Below are 15,985 nucleotides of genomic sequence, written 5' to 3'. Positions count from 1 at the left end.
ATAAAATTTTTAAAAACCACTTTAAAAAAATAAAGATGACTGCATAATAAAATGGCAAAGGGTATGGGAAAAAGAACAACTCTGTTACCTCCTAGCTAAACAAAAACAAAGTATTTATTGCTTTTTCAAATTTGGTTCTTTTCCTATATTGATAACAACATAGTCATTCAGCAAATAAATGGACTGTATACTATGTATCAGGAACAATTACAGAAATTTGGGATATATCAGAGGTGCCTGGGTGGCTCAGTCAGTTAAGTGTCCGACTTTAGCTCAGGTCATGATCTCATGGTTCATGGGTTCGAGCCCCACGTCAGGCTCTGTGCTGACAGCTAGCTCAGAGCCTGGACCCTGCTTCAGATTCTGTGTCTCCCTCTCTCTGACCCTCCCCTGCTCACACGGTCTCTCTCTCTTTCAGAAATAAATAAATGAACATTAAAAAAAAAAAAAGAAATTTGGGATATATCAGTAGAATAAATAAATAAAAATTCCATCCTTCAGAGCGCCTGGATGGCTCAGTTGGTTAAGACCCAATTCTTGGTTTGGCTCAGGTTGATCTCAATTTCCTGACTGCAAGCGCCATGTTGGGCTCTGTGCTGGCAGCATGAAGCCTGCTTGGGATTCTAGCTCCCTGCCCCTCCCCCACTCATGATATCTCTCTCTCTCTCAAAATAAATAAACTTAAAAATTAAATTCTCTCCTTCACAAATCTTTAATTTGATGGCCATTATATTATTTCTGTTTAATATCATCTGTTTATGGGGCTGAGGGAAAAGCATGTAAGCACTCAGGATAGGAGTTAAAAGCAGTCTAATATTCTAATTTTACAAATGAGGAAACCAGAAAAGACACCTAATTATAAGATCAAAGCCTGATCTCCAAATGCCTACAAGCCCAAATGTCACCCTAATATTCCTAAATAGCTCAAAGTAAAGGCTACAATATTCAACTGAATCATCAAAATGTTGAACTGTGGGAAAAATACAGTTGACTCCTGAGCAACCCAGAGGTTAGGGCCACCAACCACTCACCCAGTTGAAAACCCACATATAACTTTTGATTCCCCCAAAACTTAATAGCCTACTGTTGACCAGAAACCTTACCAATAACATAAACAGTTGATTAACACATGTTTTGTGCATTATATATATCATATACTACATTCTTCTAGTAAAATATTAATATCACAAGAAAAAATAATTTACAGTACTTTACACTATTTTTATCAGAAAAAAATCTATATATAAGTTTAAACCCATGTTGCTTAAGAGTTAACTGTATTTGCTTTATAACCAACAATACAAGTAATTTTTAAAATACTGATAAAGCAGAGCTTTGAGATTTTGTTAAAATATATTTTCTTAGATTTTGAGTTTAGAAATATGATTGGTAAAGTCAAAATACATGTTCTTGCAAACCTACATAGATAATTTAAAAAACAACAACAAATACTTACAGTACTATGAAAAACAACACTGTGTCCCTTCCCTAAACTTTCTATATGAGCTGAGAGGTTAAAGCATATGGCTCGATGTCTTATCGCATCCAGTGTTTGTGCATCGAAGAAATCATGTGGTCGTGCTAAAAGTCAACACAAAAGAAGTAAAGAATATTTAGAATTTAGAAAAATGTAACAATCTGCCCAACAGCCAAATAGTCCATTTTCTATAAAAAATGTAGTAAGTAAGGATTAAGACAATTAGCAAGTAACTATCTGATGGTTAAATAAAAAATTTATTTTGCTTTCAGAACATGGGGTCTAGCTGACAAGAAGAATACACAAAAGCTAATGCGTGAATGTGGCTTAATTGCCGTTTGGTGTGTGAGGTTCTACTCTCAGATCTCATGATTCCACATTTCAGTTATCTTTTCCATATAATTTCATATTTTACTCCAGCATCTCGCCTGATCACTAGTTCTGCATTTTCAACAATCTGATGAGTGTCTCCAAATATCACCACACTGAGATCTAATTCACCACAGCCAAACAAATAAAATATGTCATGAATATTCTATATTAACATGTAATCAAAAATTTTCCAAATTTGGGGCACCTGGCTGGCTCAGTTGGAGGAACATATGACTCTTGATATCAAGGTCATGAGTTCAAGACCCACACTGGGTGTAGAGATTACCTTAATAAATATACTTTAAAAAAACTGCAAATTTGACAAACTGGTTAATATTTTTTTGGAGTTTTTGACAATTATTTTCTTGACTGTAAATAACTCTTCCAACAACAATCTAAGAAAATTATGAACACATCCTTGAATGCCAAGGAGTCCCCCAAAATTCTTTTTAATTCCCAATTCTACCCGTTATTTGCTGTGCAATTAGGCAAACTGCTTAATCTACTGAGCCTGCTTCCTTATTTGTGAAATGAAGATAACAACAATTATAGTTTAGGAAAAAGAAATGCATGTGAAAAAATGCCTTCATAAGTCACAGTTTATATTAACAAAGTTTTATTACTTTTAAAAACAAACTCACAAACCTAGAGTAAGCAATCTTTTAGTGTAATCACAAAACTATACACTAAAGATTTACTTTGGGGGAGCCAGGGTGGCTCAGGAGGTTAAGCGTCCGACTTCAGCTCAGGTCATGATCTCACAGTTTGTGGGTTCGAGCCCCACATCGGGCTCTGTGCTGACAGCTAGCTCAGAGCCTGGTGCCTGCCTCAGATTCTGTATCTCCTTCTCTCTGACCCTCCCTTGCTCACGCTGTCTCTCTCTCTCTCTCTCTCACAAATAAATAAAACATAAAAAATAAAAAAAAAAAGATTGAATTTGGTAAGAACATTTTTTTAATTTCTATTTTCATCCTGCTAGTGTTACTATAAACTGTGCTATTTTTATTCCTAATAAGAACATTGCTCACAAAAAGGAAAATGAATTTCTTATTTTGCAATTGTGGAGCTTACTAATACATGTAATTTTTCAAGATCATCTATAATAAGAATTACATTTTATTGACAATACAAGAAATGGCTTGATTTCCTGGTACAGCATATTCTGAATTACACGTATGCTGATTTCCCACACTATTCTGATTTACTACTATGTGAAGTGGATTTTTCCTCTACTAATCACGGAGTTCTCATCTATACAAACCCACCAGAGCTTATGTGAGTAAATGTTTTCACCAGTTGGCATACTCAATACAACAACCTTTTTTTTTTTTTAAACTGGCTCTTTCATCAAAAGAAAATAAACAAAAAACATCAAGTAAGAAACCAGTAGAACCCACAAGACTGGGAATGCAACAGGAAAAAAACAGTAAGAAGAAAAATCTGACATTTATGAAATTAAAAAGTCATGATTTTACTTAACATTGAGAAACAAATCCCCTTCCTATTAGATTTGTGGCTACTGGGAGGAAAATAAAGTATACTCTATTATATCCATGCTCTCCAAATACGCTTTTTCCTGAGCAGGATAAGCACTTAGGAAAAACAGAAACTAAAATAATAGTCTCCAAAGCAGGTCTTGTCATGATCCATTAGGGTAAGGGAAGAACATAATATCACTACTTTTTTTCTTTCTATCTCAGTGTTTTTTAATATACCCTTCTTGGTAACTGTTTCATAATGTGCATCAGCAGCATTACCTGTGTGTCCTGTGTAATAAGTACACATTGGGACTCGGTGCCCAAGTATTTTTTTTTTTAACTGATGAGCTGTACAATCAAAAACCTCTAGAGACCACAAAAATAGAGATTCTATTTTCCTGTGGTTCAAAACTAAACCTATTATCTGATTTATTTTTGCCTTTTAGGTATTATGGGTAGCCTCCCCAAGAACAGTGCTATAGTTATGTAAAAGAGTATCTTTATTCTTAGTAGATGCATTCGTAGAATACATGGTAATCAGGACAAACAAAGGATGTATATATAAGGAGATAAAGCAAACATGGCAGATTCTCTAAATGCAGGCTATACAAGTCTTTATTTGTACTCTTCTTTCCACTGTACTTTGAAGTATGTCAAAACAGAAAAGCTTTAAAATACATTTAAAAAATTGTATCAAACAGAAAATGACTTAAGCTGCAGTTCTGTTCATTACTGTACTTCTCTCCCAGTTAAGTGAAAATGACCTTTCTCAATTGCCTGAGGAAGGTACTAGCAAACTGATGATTTTCGTGCACTGCTATAGATGAGCACATTTTAAAAGAAGGAAAGGACTGCAACAGCTAGCAACCCTGCCATTCAAATCTTAATAGTGACTGCTCACAATGAAAGCTCCTGAATCTTTTAAAGTTCATATACTCAGGATTATCCTTATTCTCCCCTCATAAGACAGGAAATGAAAAGATTTTTTTTTTACCCACCACTTCTCTCCCCACCACTCTCCCTACACAGCCTGTTTACTAGTTAATACTGGAAATAACACTCTCAAGAGGCCATAAACTTAAGCAGGCACTAGTCCCTCCTTTGCTAAGAAAGAACTACATATTTAACTGACCATTCTCTTTAAAAGAACTAGCAAATTCCATAGATACTACAAAATAATATGAAAAAGTCAGCAAGTTTAAATGATTACTATGTATACATATGATGAAAATAATAATGAAGCTTTTGAGTCAAACAGGTGGGAAAGTTATTCTCAATTTTGAATACCAGAATATATATTTAGTAATTTTCTGTGTGTGATTGTAAGTACATCACTATTCAAGTAAAAAAAAAACAGATGTCACTTATGTTTTTCTAAAAGGCAGTCAAAAGGAAAATGGATCCATAACCTAAATTCAATAGCAAACTTTGAAAAATAAACATTTATTTCAACAATAAGATACCTAAAAGAGAGTTTAGAAAAGTTTGTCACCCTTGGTTTGTTCATTTGGCCACTGTATCTTTGTATTAACAAAAAAAAATTTAACATTTTAGAGACAAGCCTTCTAGTCTGGATTAATGTCTTGAGTCTCTTCTATTCTCATTAAATCCCAGGAGAAAAGGTAAGGCACAATCTACTGTTTTCTTTCTAGTTCACACTTGTGGTGGACTCCCTTTCCAATAATAGCTTCCTTCACTCAATCCTATCTCTTCATTAAGGATGTACTGAATCAGGCAGCTGACACCATGAACCAGGCATCATGCCAGGCTCTGGAGTTTCAATGTCAATTCCTGCTCTGCGCATGTATAAGCCTTATTACCTAGGTTATATCCTAAATATTGAGGACACATTTAACATTCAAGTACATAGACACACACTACCAATAGTTTTGCTATTCATACATACCACTTTGGAGCAGATTGGTTACTTTTATTTCATTATTGCATTTAACATGTTCAAACTTTCTAAAATACCAACACTGTCATATTTTAAATTTTCTTATTTTAGAACAGAATCAAAGAAACCCTCAGAGTCTAACTACTAACACAAAACATACACGACTGAACTCTCACACTTAAACCCAAGGGTGTTTATTACTGTAACAAAAATACACAAGCAGAGTTAAAGAACAGTAAAATGTAAATCTGCATGAAAGCCCAAGATAGAAACAAAAGCTATCTAATACATACAGATTTTTAGTAAGAAACTTACGTAATGAACGTCGTCTTTTGTTCTTTAATTTTCTCCTTTTGTTCATTCCAGCTTTAGATGGAGATTCTTCTTTGGCCTTTGGCTGGCTAGAAACTTTTGAGGAGTTCTGCTGACTGAAGTGTGTGGGTACATGGCGAGCGAGCCCTCCCTGAGAAGCAAAGCTGGCATTGCAGCCGCCAACCACACACTAAATAAAAATAAAAAAGGATGTCAGGGATGAGGTGCAGGGCACAAGTATAATATGAATGAGTATTTAGTTATTTTCAGAAGTAAATCGGTAACACTATAGAACCATTCCAGATAGGAACTATGAGAGATTACTACATCCTTTCTTTTTATAAGGTACCCCAAATAATATACATTAGGCAGTGGCAGAGCCGGAAAATAAAACCAGCGTCACGAATCTCATTTACTGCTCTTCCCACTACATGCAAGACAAAAATAGTGAGATCTTCTCCCCAGAAAAATCAGGTTTTGAACTAATCACTTCACTAAGAAAAACAACTAACTTGCTTTAAAAAAAATTTTTTTAATGTATTTTGGGAGACAGAGAGCAAGAAGGGGAGGGGCAGAGAAAGAGGGAGACACAGAATTCGAAGTAGGCTCCAAGCTCTGAGCTGTCAGCACAGAGCCTGACGCAGGGCTCGAACCCACAGACTGTGAGATCATGACCTGAGCTGAAGTTGGATGCTTAACCGACTGAGCAACCCAGGCGCCTCCAATTAACTTGTTTTTAAATCAGAGAATTACATATCCTGACAATTACTTGGGACTCATAGATTTCTTTTTTAAGGTTTATTTATTTCAGAGAGAGACAGAGGGAGCAAGTGAGCATGAGCAGGGGAAGGGCAGAGAGGGAGAGAAAAGAATCCTAAGCAGGCTCTGTGCTGACAGATACGAGGTGCTCAAACTCATGGTGAGATCACGACCTCAGCTCAAATCAAGAGTTGGATGCTTAACTGACTGAGCCACCCAGGGACTCCTAGATCTCTAAAATTATTTTTATCTTAACCATATATACTACTTCAGTATCTTCAAGCGGCTTCCCTACTGTTCTACACTGTTCTAACAGGGAAGAAATACAGTGATAATGACTTTTAAATGATTAGATCCAGCTGGTTAGAGAAGACTTATGCTCAGGGTTGATCTTATCCAACTCTCTGTAAGTTCCATTAAATACTGCCTCTTTAGCCTTCTGCACTTGCAAGACTGAGAAAACTACCCAAGTCATCTGGCAGATCTGCTACTCCAAAAGCAAATGCAGAATGTTTAGATATCACCAAAATTATAATACACAAATTAGCTACAGTACAAAGTGTGTGACATCTAACAAATGAATGTTACTAATTAAAACAAAAGCCATTTTCAAAATGACCCCACAGCAAAATCCATAACTAGATTTCCAGGGGTTCTTCTATTAGTAACTAATCCAATTTACTTAGATTCTGACTTGACAACCAAACTCCAACCACACATATTCGTCATGTCAAAGACCAAATAAATCCATCATGTAATTCCTAGGTGGTTTAACGTACGTACAATAGAATTTATCTAGATAATACCACATAAAAACGTACATTATCTCCAGGCTCTTTCTTTCAATCGAGGCAACTTTACAATTTTAAACTTCTAAAAACACAACTCTCTACTAGAGATCATTTCTTTATTCACAAAGTCTAAATCCACCCAACTTAAGAAAAGCTCATCCCTTTGCAACTACGTGGAAGGAACTAGAGGGTATTACGCTAAGCAAAATTAGTTAGAGAAAGACAAATATCATATGACTTCACTCACGAGCAATTTAAGAAACTAAACAGATGAACATAAGGAAAGGGAAGCAAAAATAATATAACAACAGGGAAGGGGACAAAACATAAGATACTCTTAAATACAGAGAACAGGGTTGCTGGAGGGGTTGTCAGAGGGGGGATGGGCTAAAAGGGTAAGAGGCACTGAGGAATCTACTCCTGAAATCATTGTTGCACTATACGCTAACTAGCCTGGATGTAAAAAATAAATTAATTTAAAAAAAAAAGGCTCATCCTCTTTTGAAGATACCCTCACACATTCAGACTGCTTATCTATACACTGTAATTAATCCTTTCTCCATGTATTTTAAAGGCAAGATCATACTTTTATGAACATATATACATACACATATATGTGTGTACATATATATATCCAGAAGCACCTTGTAAATCATGGCTATTTCTAAATGTATCTGAAGAACTATTTTAAAGATTCTGATAAAACTGATGCTGGCTGAAACATTTCACAGCAAGCTCCTTAGGCAGTGCCATTCATAATTATTCTATTTATTCTAATACACAACAGATCTTTTATGGGCTTAATGGCATCCAGCATTGCTAATAAAAATCTTTGCCCATTCTAAGGTGCACACTAAGAGGCAGAGGAATGATTCGAGGTTTTAGTTCAAATACTTATCTATTAAAAAAAATTTTTTTTAAGGGTGAAGGGGGTGGTGTGGGGACCAGACTGGCTCAGTCAGTGGAGCGTCTGACTCTTGGTATTAGCTCAGGTCATGATCTCAGGGTCGTGAGATCAGCTGTGTCAGGCTCAAGCGTGGAGCCTACTTGGGGATTTTCTCTCTCTCCCCGTCCCCCATTTGCACACAGGAGCTCTCTCCCTCAAAATAAAATAAAAAATACTTACTCTATGTTCTATGTACTATGCAAGATGCCAGAGTATAAAGATGAATTAAGATACAGTTCCCACTCTGAAAGAGCTTACAATATGGTCAGTAAACATTTACTAAGACAATTTCAAAGAACTACAGTTAGGGTTAGAGACCGAGTGCTTTAGGAACCCTGAAGCAATTAGCCATATCCAGTGCTTGAAAATATTTCACTCAATTCTTTTAATAACTTTTAAGTATTTTTTCTTTTTTTTTAAGGTTTATTTATTTTTGAGAAAGACAGAGCATGAGCATGAGCAGGGGGAGAGGCAGAGAGAGATGGAAACACAGAATCCAAAGTAGGCTCCAGGCTCTGAGCTGTCAGCACAGAGCCCAAGGCAGGGATTTAACTCATGAACTGTGACATCATGACCTGAGCTGACTGAGCCACCCAGGTGCCCCTTAAATGTTCTTTCTGAGAGAAAGAGAGAGAGAGAGAGAGAGACAGAGAGAGAGAGACAGAGAGAGGGAAAGAGAGAGAGAGAGAAAGTTTGACAGAGTGCTCACAGGAGAGGGTCAGAGAGAGGGGGCCAGTGGATCCAAGGCAGGTTCTGTGCTGACAGCACACAGCCCGAAGTGGGGCTTGAACTCAAGAACCGTGAGATCATGACATGAGAAGACGTCAGACACTTAACCTACTGAGCCACCTAGGTGCTCCTTATTCAATTCTTATAATGATCTTATCAATAGTGTTGTCCTCAACCTGCATCAAGAAAGTTCAAGTACAGATTTTGACGATGAAAAGTTTATCAACTAATGGCTACTGAATTCTCAGAATTTAAATATCTTCTAGGTATATTTTGAGTGCCAAGAAAAAATAATCTTTCCATCTCCTACTGATTATACCACACTGCCATAGGAGAACACTGTCCACCACAAAAGCCACTGGTCAAATGTTGCTACTTAATACTTTAAGATTACTGTAACTAAGAAACAAAATTTTATTTAAATTAATTTTTATTAATTGAAGTCAAATTCATGTAACACACCACTTTAAAGTGTACAATGCAGGGGTTTTTAGTACATTCACAACACTGTATAACCATCAGCTGGCTCCGCATCCTTGCCAACACTTGTTATTTTCAGTTTATTTTATTAAAATCATTCCAGTATTAATAACTCACTGTGATTTTTATTTGCATTTCTGTAATAACTTTAATTTTTCTAAAAAGTAGTATCTTTTATTATTAACCATAAGACCAGCTTTTCCATTTTATTTTTCAATACCTGATAGTCAATTTCACTACTGAAAGACTTAACTATATCTGCAACAGCTTGCTATGTGATCTACCTCTCCAACTATAAATTTTGTGAACTCTAGATAAAGATCAAGTATTTAGCATCTTATCCAAGAGAAAGCTTATACGTAAAATTACCCTAATGGATTAGTTTTACACTGCCCAATACATTTTAAACATTAGACACCTATAGTTACTAAGCAGTTCAAATGTGGCTCTTCTTAAAAAATATCATAAATATAAAATATACACTGAACTCTGAAGATTTAGTACCCAAAAAAGCAAAAACTTTCATTAATTTTGTATATTGCTAAGATTTGAAATATAAGAAGCTAAGCCAACGATACTGTTTATATTATTTTCACCTATTATTCAATTATTTTAATGAAGCACTGGAGAACTTAAAATAATATATTTGGTTCACACATATTTGTGTTATACAGTACTGCCACAGAATAAAGCCATACAGTATTTTTCTTTTCAATTTTAGAACATTTCCTGTATTTCCTAACATCTACTTAAAAAAAAAATTAATGTTTATTTTTGAGACAGACAGAGCACAAGTGGGGAAGGGGCAGAGAGAGAGAGACAGAGACAGAGAGAGAGGGAGACACAGAATCAGAAGCAGGCTCCAGGCTCCGACCTCAGCACAGAGCCCGATGCAGGGCTTGAACCCAAGAACCACAAGATCATGAACTGAGCCAACGTCAGATGCTTAACTGACTGAGCCACTCAAGCACCCCTAACATCTATCTACTTTAAAAATATACATTAATTGTCTTTGGTGGCCCATGTGTCAGATACTTTAAGGAATACAATATATGTAAGATAGCCTTTGTCCTGAAATTCCCAGTTTAATACTGGTTATTCAAACAAATCTGTTGGAAAAACTTCACATTTCGAATTTTAGAATAGCTACTTGAGTACAATTAAGGCAGAGATGACTGTAACAGTTTCAGATCCAAGTCCTCAGGTTTACATTCAGAAGGATCTTGTGATATAACTCCATTCAGGATAACCCTTAATTATAAGGGTACCAATATGGTAGCAGATTTATTTCGTCCCAGAATTGTTCAAGACTGCAACGAATAAGCCCTGAAAGTATCTAGAACTGAGTAAATATCACAAGTGTATTTTAATCAGTGGTGATTCATTGCTCTGGAAATGAATAATGAGAATTCTAGGAGAAAGTAGTTTTATCTTTGCTTTTAATCACTTATCAACAAAGAATCATAAGCAAATCTAAAAAAGAAAACAAAAGTACAATGAGAATTTAGAATGACAGAGTCCTTTATCAGAAAGAAAGAAAAGAATCACACATTTTACTGAAATGCAAATTCTTTTACCCTAGAAGAAAAAATAATTTTAAGCATCTAATGAAAATCCCACTCATTATGTATATATGACAGAAAACTAGGTAAGAGACAAATCAGTTATTGCCTCAAATGGCCTTTCATTCCTCTCAACAAGAGCAATTCATGAAAGTGGTTTTAATGTTCAAATATTCATTTTTTTCCCCCAACACATACAATGATCCTTGAATTCAAGCCATCACATTGATGTTCTGATTTCAACAATCAGGGGAAAATCTGGTTGTTGGATACCACATGTTTTAAATGATCTATCTCCCAAAATCCACTGAAATACTCTATATATATTGACTACTATTGTGGTCAAGTAGCTGTTCTAAAATTTGACACATGGAATCACTGTTTTTGCTTTTCACCCCAAACATGTTCAAATGAAGCAATATTAATACTGTCTTATTCATATATTCCCAGAAGTGCTATGAAAATCTACCAGGGACTACTAAAACACCGAGGAGAAAACATCAGTTTCACAGAAGATACGGCAGTATTTAATAATAAAATAGGTAATCAAAAGGAAAATAAAAATTCCAGGTAGAAATGCTGGTTTCTTAGTTGTGACAAATGTACCACAGTAATATGAATGAGGTAAGACTAAGGGAAAAAAACTAAGTGAAGGCAAGGCACATGGATACTCTGGACAATCTTTGCAACTTAACTTTTCTGTAAATCTAAAATATTTCCAAAATAAAAAGCTTTAAAAAATTCCAAATAGAAGGGCGCCTGGGTGGCTCAGTCAGTTAAGCATCCAGATTTGGCTCGGGTCATGATCTAGCGGTTCATGGGTTCCAACCCTGCATCCAGCTCTGTGCTGACGGCTCAAAGCCTGGAGCCTGCTTGGATTCTGTGTCTCCCTCTCTCTGCCCCTTCCCTGCTTGTGCTCTGGGGTCTGTCTCTCTCTCTCCCAAAAATAAATAAATATTAAAAAAAAATTTTTTTAAATACACTGAGGGTCAAATTGACAGGATTTGCTAATGCATTATAGGAGTACCGGAAAAGTTAAGAGAGGTATATTAAACCCAGAGCCCTTGATGATCTTACTGTTTACCTAGTCTAGAACAGAACCATGTTTGAAATGAAAAATCACAAGATTTTGTACATGTTTAGTTCAAAATAGGGGCACCTGGGTGGCTTATTTGGTTAAGTGTCCGACTTCAGCTCAGCTCATGATCTCATAGTTTGTGGGTTCGAGCCCCACGTCGGGCTCTGTGCTGAGAGCTCAGAGCCTGGAGCCTGCTTCGGATTCTATGTCTCCCTCTCTCTCTGTCCCTCCCCTGCTCTATCTCTCAGAAATAAATAAACGTTAAAAAAAAAATTTTTTTTTAATACTCTATTAGGGTTTCCTGGGTGGCTCAGTCGGTTGAGCATCCGACTTCAGCTCAGGTCTGGCTCAGGTCATGATCTCACGGTTCGTGGGTTCGAGCCCCGTATCTGGCTCTGTGCTGACAGCTAGCTCAGAGCCTAGAGCCTGTTTCAGATTCTATGTCTCCCTCTTTCTCTGATTTTCCCCTGCTCATGCTGTTTCTCTCTTTCAAAAATAAATAAAAACATTAAAAAAATTTTTTTTAAATAATTAAATACTCTATTAGACATCCATGCCAAATATTCTAGTCTGAAATCGAAGAGGAAATATTGTTAGAGCTAGAGATAAACATCTCTGAGTAATCAGAATATAAAAAGTATTTAATAGTATTTAAAACCAAAAGACGCCTAGGGTGCGAACTTTAAGAGAGCACTCTCCAACATTTAGAAGTCAGGTAAAGCAGAGATCAGCAAAGCTGATTAGACAGGAGCAACAATCAATAGCTTTGCAAATAGAGGTTGGAGGGATGAAGAATAGGCAAGTGTGGTATAAAAGAGGCCTAGAAAAGAAAGTTTACATTAATAAAAATAATATCCCAAATGCGACATGCACACAGTACACACAGCATAGCTTTTTCCCTCAAAGCTTTTTTCCCCCCTTCCAAAGACCACTAAACTGGCAGTCACATTTACCATAGAAATGTTGCTTAGTATACGGTACCCGATAAGGGAAATATCTTGTAGAGCTGTGTTCCTGAAGCCTAGGCAAACATCCAATCATCTGATTTAAATTTTTTTTTTTAATGGGGTGCCTGGGTGGCTCAGTCAGTTAAGTGTCCAACTTCGGCTTACTTAGGTCATGGTCTCAAGGTTCGTAGGTTCGAGCCTCGTTATCGGGCTCTGTGCTGACAGTGAGTTCAGAGCCTGGAGCCGGTTTCAGATTCAGTATCTCCCTCTCTGTCTGACCCTCCTCTGTTCATGCTGTCTCTCTCTCTCTCTCAGAAATTTAAAAAAACAAAAAAAAAAAAAAAAATTAAAAAATGAAAATTTATTTTTTTATTTTTTGAAAGAGAGGCAGAGCAAGCAGGAAGGGGCAGAGAGAAAGGGAGAGAGAAAATCCCAACCAGGCTCCACACTGTCAGCACAGAGCCCAATATGGGGCTTGAACTCACGATCCATGAGATGATGCCCTGAGCTGAAACCGAGTGATCCACCCAGGTGTCCCTCAATTTTTTAAAATACAGTAAAATGCCTGGCTGCGTGCCCCAGATTCTAATTTAATTGGTCACGAATGCAACTTTAGCACTAAGATTTGGACACCCAGTAGCACAGTTCATACAATAAAGGAAGAACTACTTGATTCTTACCCGCTTTCCAAATAATGAGATCCCTATCATTGTCCAATGGTAACCAACTAATTTTTCTTTTGGGGGAAGAAAGGTAATCATTTTTTGTCTTCTGGCATCATGATGACCAATGCAGTTATTATTCTTATTTATAGTCAAATAACTCCGTGTTTGGTCAGCGGGAGCCTCCTAAAAGCACTGGCTGCCAAGGCTAGGGAGCTTCACATACACAGACATACAAAATGTCAAAGAAGAATTAAAGAGAGCAGAACAGGGTATTTAAAGCTTCATATTATTATAGAGAATATCTCTTAAAAATCAATCAAAAGATTCTTACAAATATATATATTTATGTTAAATATATATGAGGTGATAGATGAGTTAATTAACTAGATGGAGCGAATCCTTTCACAACTATATACACATATCAAATCACCATGGTGTATATAAATTTCTTACAATTTTATTTGCCAATTACACCTCAAAAAGCTGGGGGTGAAAAAGCAACCAATTTAAAATTATCAGCATCGACTACCAATACAAAACAGGTCATAAAAGAACAAAAGAAGGAAATTATTTCATCATCCACCATAGTGAATACCAGTATCATTCACTATGTAACAAATTACCTGAAACTGCCTGAATGCATAACTATGAGGATATCATAGGTTAAATCCGGTTTGATAAAAATGTTTTTATCACCAATACAGGCTAGGGTTTTGATTCCAAAACACCTAAAAAGAATGGCTATTTTATGCATCAAGCTTGAAAGAAAGTCTGAGTTTTTCAAGCACTACTCTAACACAAAGAGAAGTTATTCAAATATGTCAATATTACAAATGAAGTCAATCATGTTGAGCTACAGGAGACTATCTGCTGAGGAAAAGTTAAAACAAAGAAATTAACCCAAGATAAGTAAGTAACTATACTCTGTTCAAAGTAAACAGAAATACTGGAGTAGGGAAGAATTCTGTAAGGGAAGTAAAACTACATATCAAGCTTATCTCATAAGAAGTACAACTACACTGAGAAACAAACTGAGGACTGATGGATGTGGGGGGGAGGGCGGAGATGGGCATGGAGGAGGGCACTTGTGAGGATGAACACTGGGTGTTATATGGAAACCAATTTGACAATAAACTATTTGTAAAAAAAAAAAATAAATGAAGTACAACTACATTATTTTGAACATATACAAATCTATCAAGACAAACCACTGCCCCATTAACAATAAAGGAAATCAAAACAATCACCAAACATGCTGTGTATAACTACTTTTTCTTTTCTTCAGTTAAGTAAAATAATGTATTTCTACATGTGGTGGCATTGAAGCCATTTAGCTATGATAAGCGTTAACACCAGATAACTAACAAGAATCAAATGTAAATTGTAAAGAAAAAAAAAAGACAAAGAGAATAGTTTAAAATATTGCCATATTCTACTACTATAAACACATGTCATATTTTGTTTGCTTTTAAAGATTTTAAGTAATCTCTACACCCAACACGGGGCTTTAATTTACAACCTCAAGATCAAGCGTCCCACGCTCTACCAACTGAACCAGCCAGGCACCCCAACACATGTAATGTTTTCCAAACCTTTAAATGAAATGTTTCACTACATTTAACAAAATGGCAGCAGCAGGTCCCCTTCCCACAAAGTCTAAATCTATATATAAAGCAGAGGTATATATAACTGATAAAGTGAATGTGGGGGTGGGGGAATTTTATCTAGGAACAATTACTGTACTTTAATGATCAAAGATAAGTATCATCAAATCCTTGCCAAAAAACCTGTTTTTGCATTTTAAAGGGTATGTTGATTTTACAAAACTAAAGTTTCATAAGCTAACACTATTATTTTCATATGATACTGTTTTCTTGTCAGACATAAATAAGTTTAAGAAACATAAAACTAGGCTTAAACGGGGGCGGTTGGGGGGCTCAGTCAGTTAAGTGTCTGACATTGGTTCAGGTCATAATCTCATGGTTCATGAGTTCGAGCCCCGCACTGGGCTCTGGGCTAACAGCTCAGAGCCTGGAGCCTGCTTCAGCTTCTGAGTCGCCTTCTCTCTCTCTGCCCCTCCCTCACTCGCACCGTGCGAGCACTCTCTCTCAAAAATAAACATTTAAAAATAATAATAGTAATAAAAAAGTCCAGCCTTAAACCTAATGACACACCCACAACTTTCTTTTCTCATAACAAGTTGCGTAGGTCTTAATGACTTTTTTTTAAATTTTTTTTTATACTTTATTTTTGAGACAGAGAGAGACAAAGCATGAGTGGAGGAGGGGCAGAGAGAGAGAGAGGGAGACAAAGGTATCTGAAACAGGCTCCAAGCTCTTAGCTGTCCACACAGAACCTGATGCAGGGCTCAAACCCACAAGCAGTAAGATCATGACCTGAGCTGAAGTGGGATGCTTAACCGACTGAGCCACCCAGGCGACCCAATGACTTTCAGTTTCAAGCCTCTGCCACTACCAACACTACAATGGAGA

At 36.4% G+C, this 15,985-nt stretch overlaps 1 protein-coding gene across 1 annotated transcript in view; it reads right to left on the bottom strand.

Annotated features, from left to right (window-relative positions):
• The window catches only part of AEBP2 (AE binding protein 2), a 74,185-nt gene that overhangs the window by 12,883 nt on the left and 45,317 nt on the right, over positions 1-15,985 (bottom strand). The window contains exons 4-5 of the mRNA XM_077778402.1: positions 5,540-5,726; positions 1,457-1,581 (exon numbers count right to left, since the gene is read on the bottom strand). Of these exons, the coding sequence (XP_077634528.1) occupies positions 1,457-1,581; positions 5,540-5,726 (312 nt within the window). The remainder of the gene's footprint in view (positions 1-1,456; positions 1,582-5,539; positions 5,727-15,985) is intronic.

Source organism: Crocuta crocuta, unplaced genomic scaffold, assembly GCF_008692635.1.
Source record: "Crocuta crocuta isolate KB4526 unplaced genomic scaffold, BGI_CrCroc_1.0 scaffold1173, whole genome shotgun sequence".
NCBI lineage: Eukaryota > Metazoa > Chordata > Mammalia > Carnivora > Hyaenidae > Crocuta > Crocuta crocuta.
The sequence above is the reverse complement of the archived record's forward strand: the minus strand, read 5'-3'. Positions and strand labels throughout refer to the sequence as shown.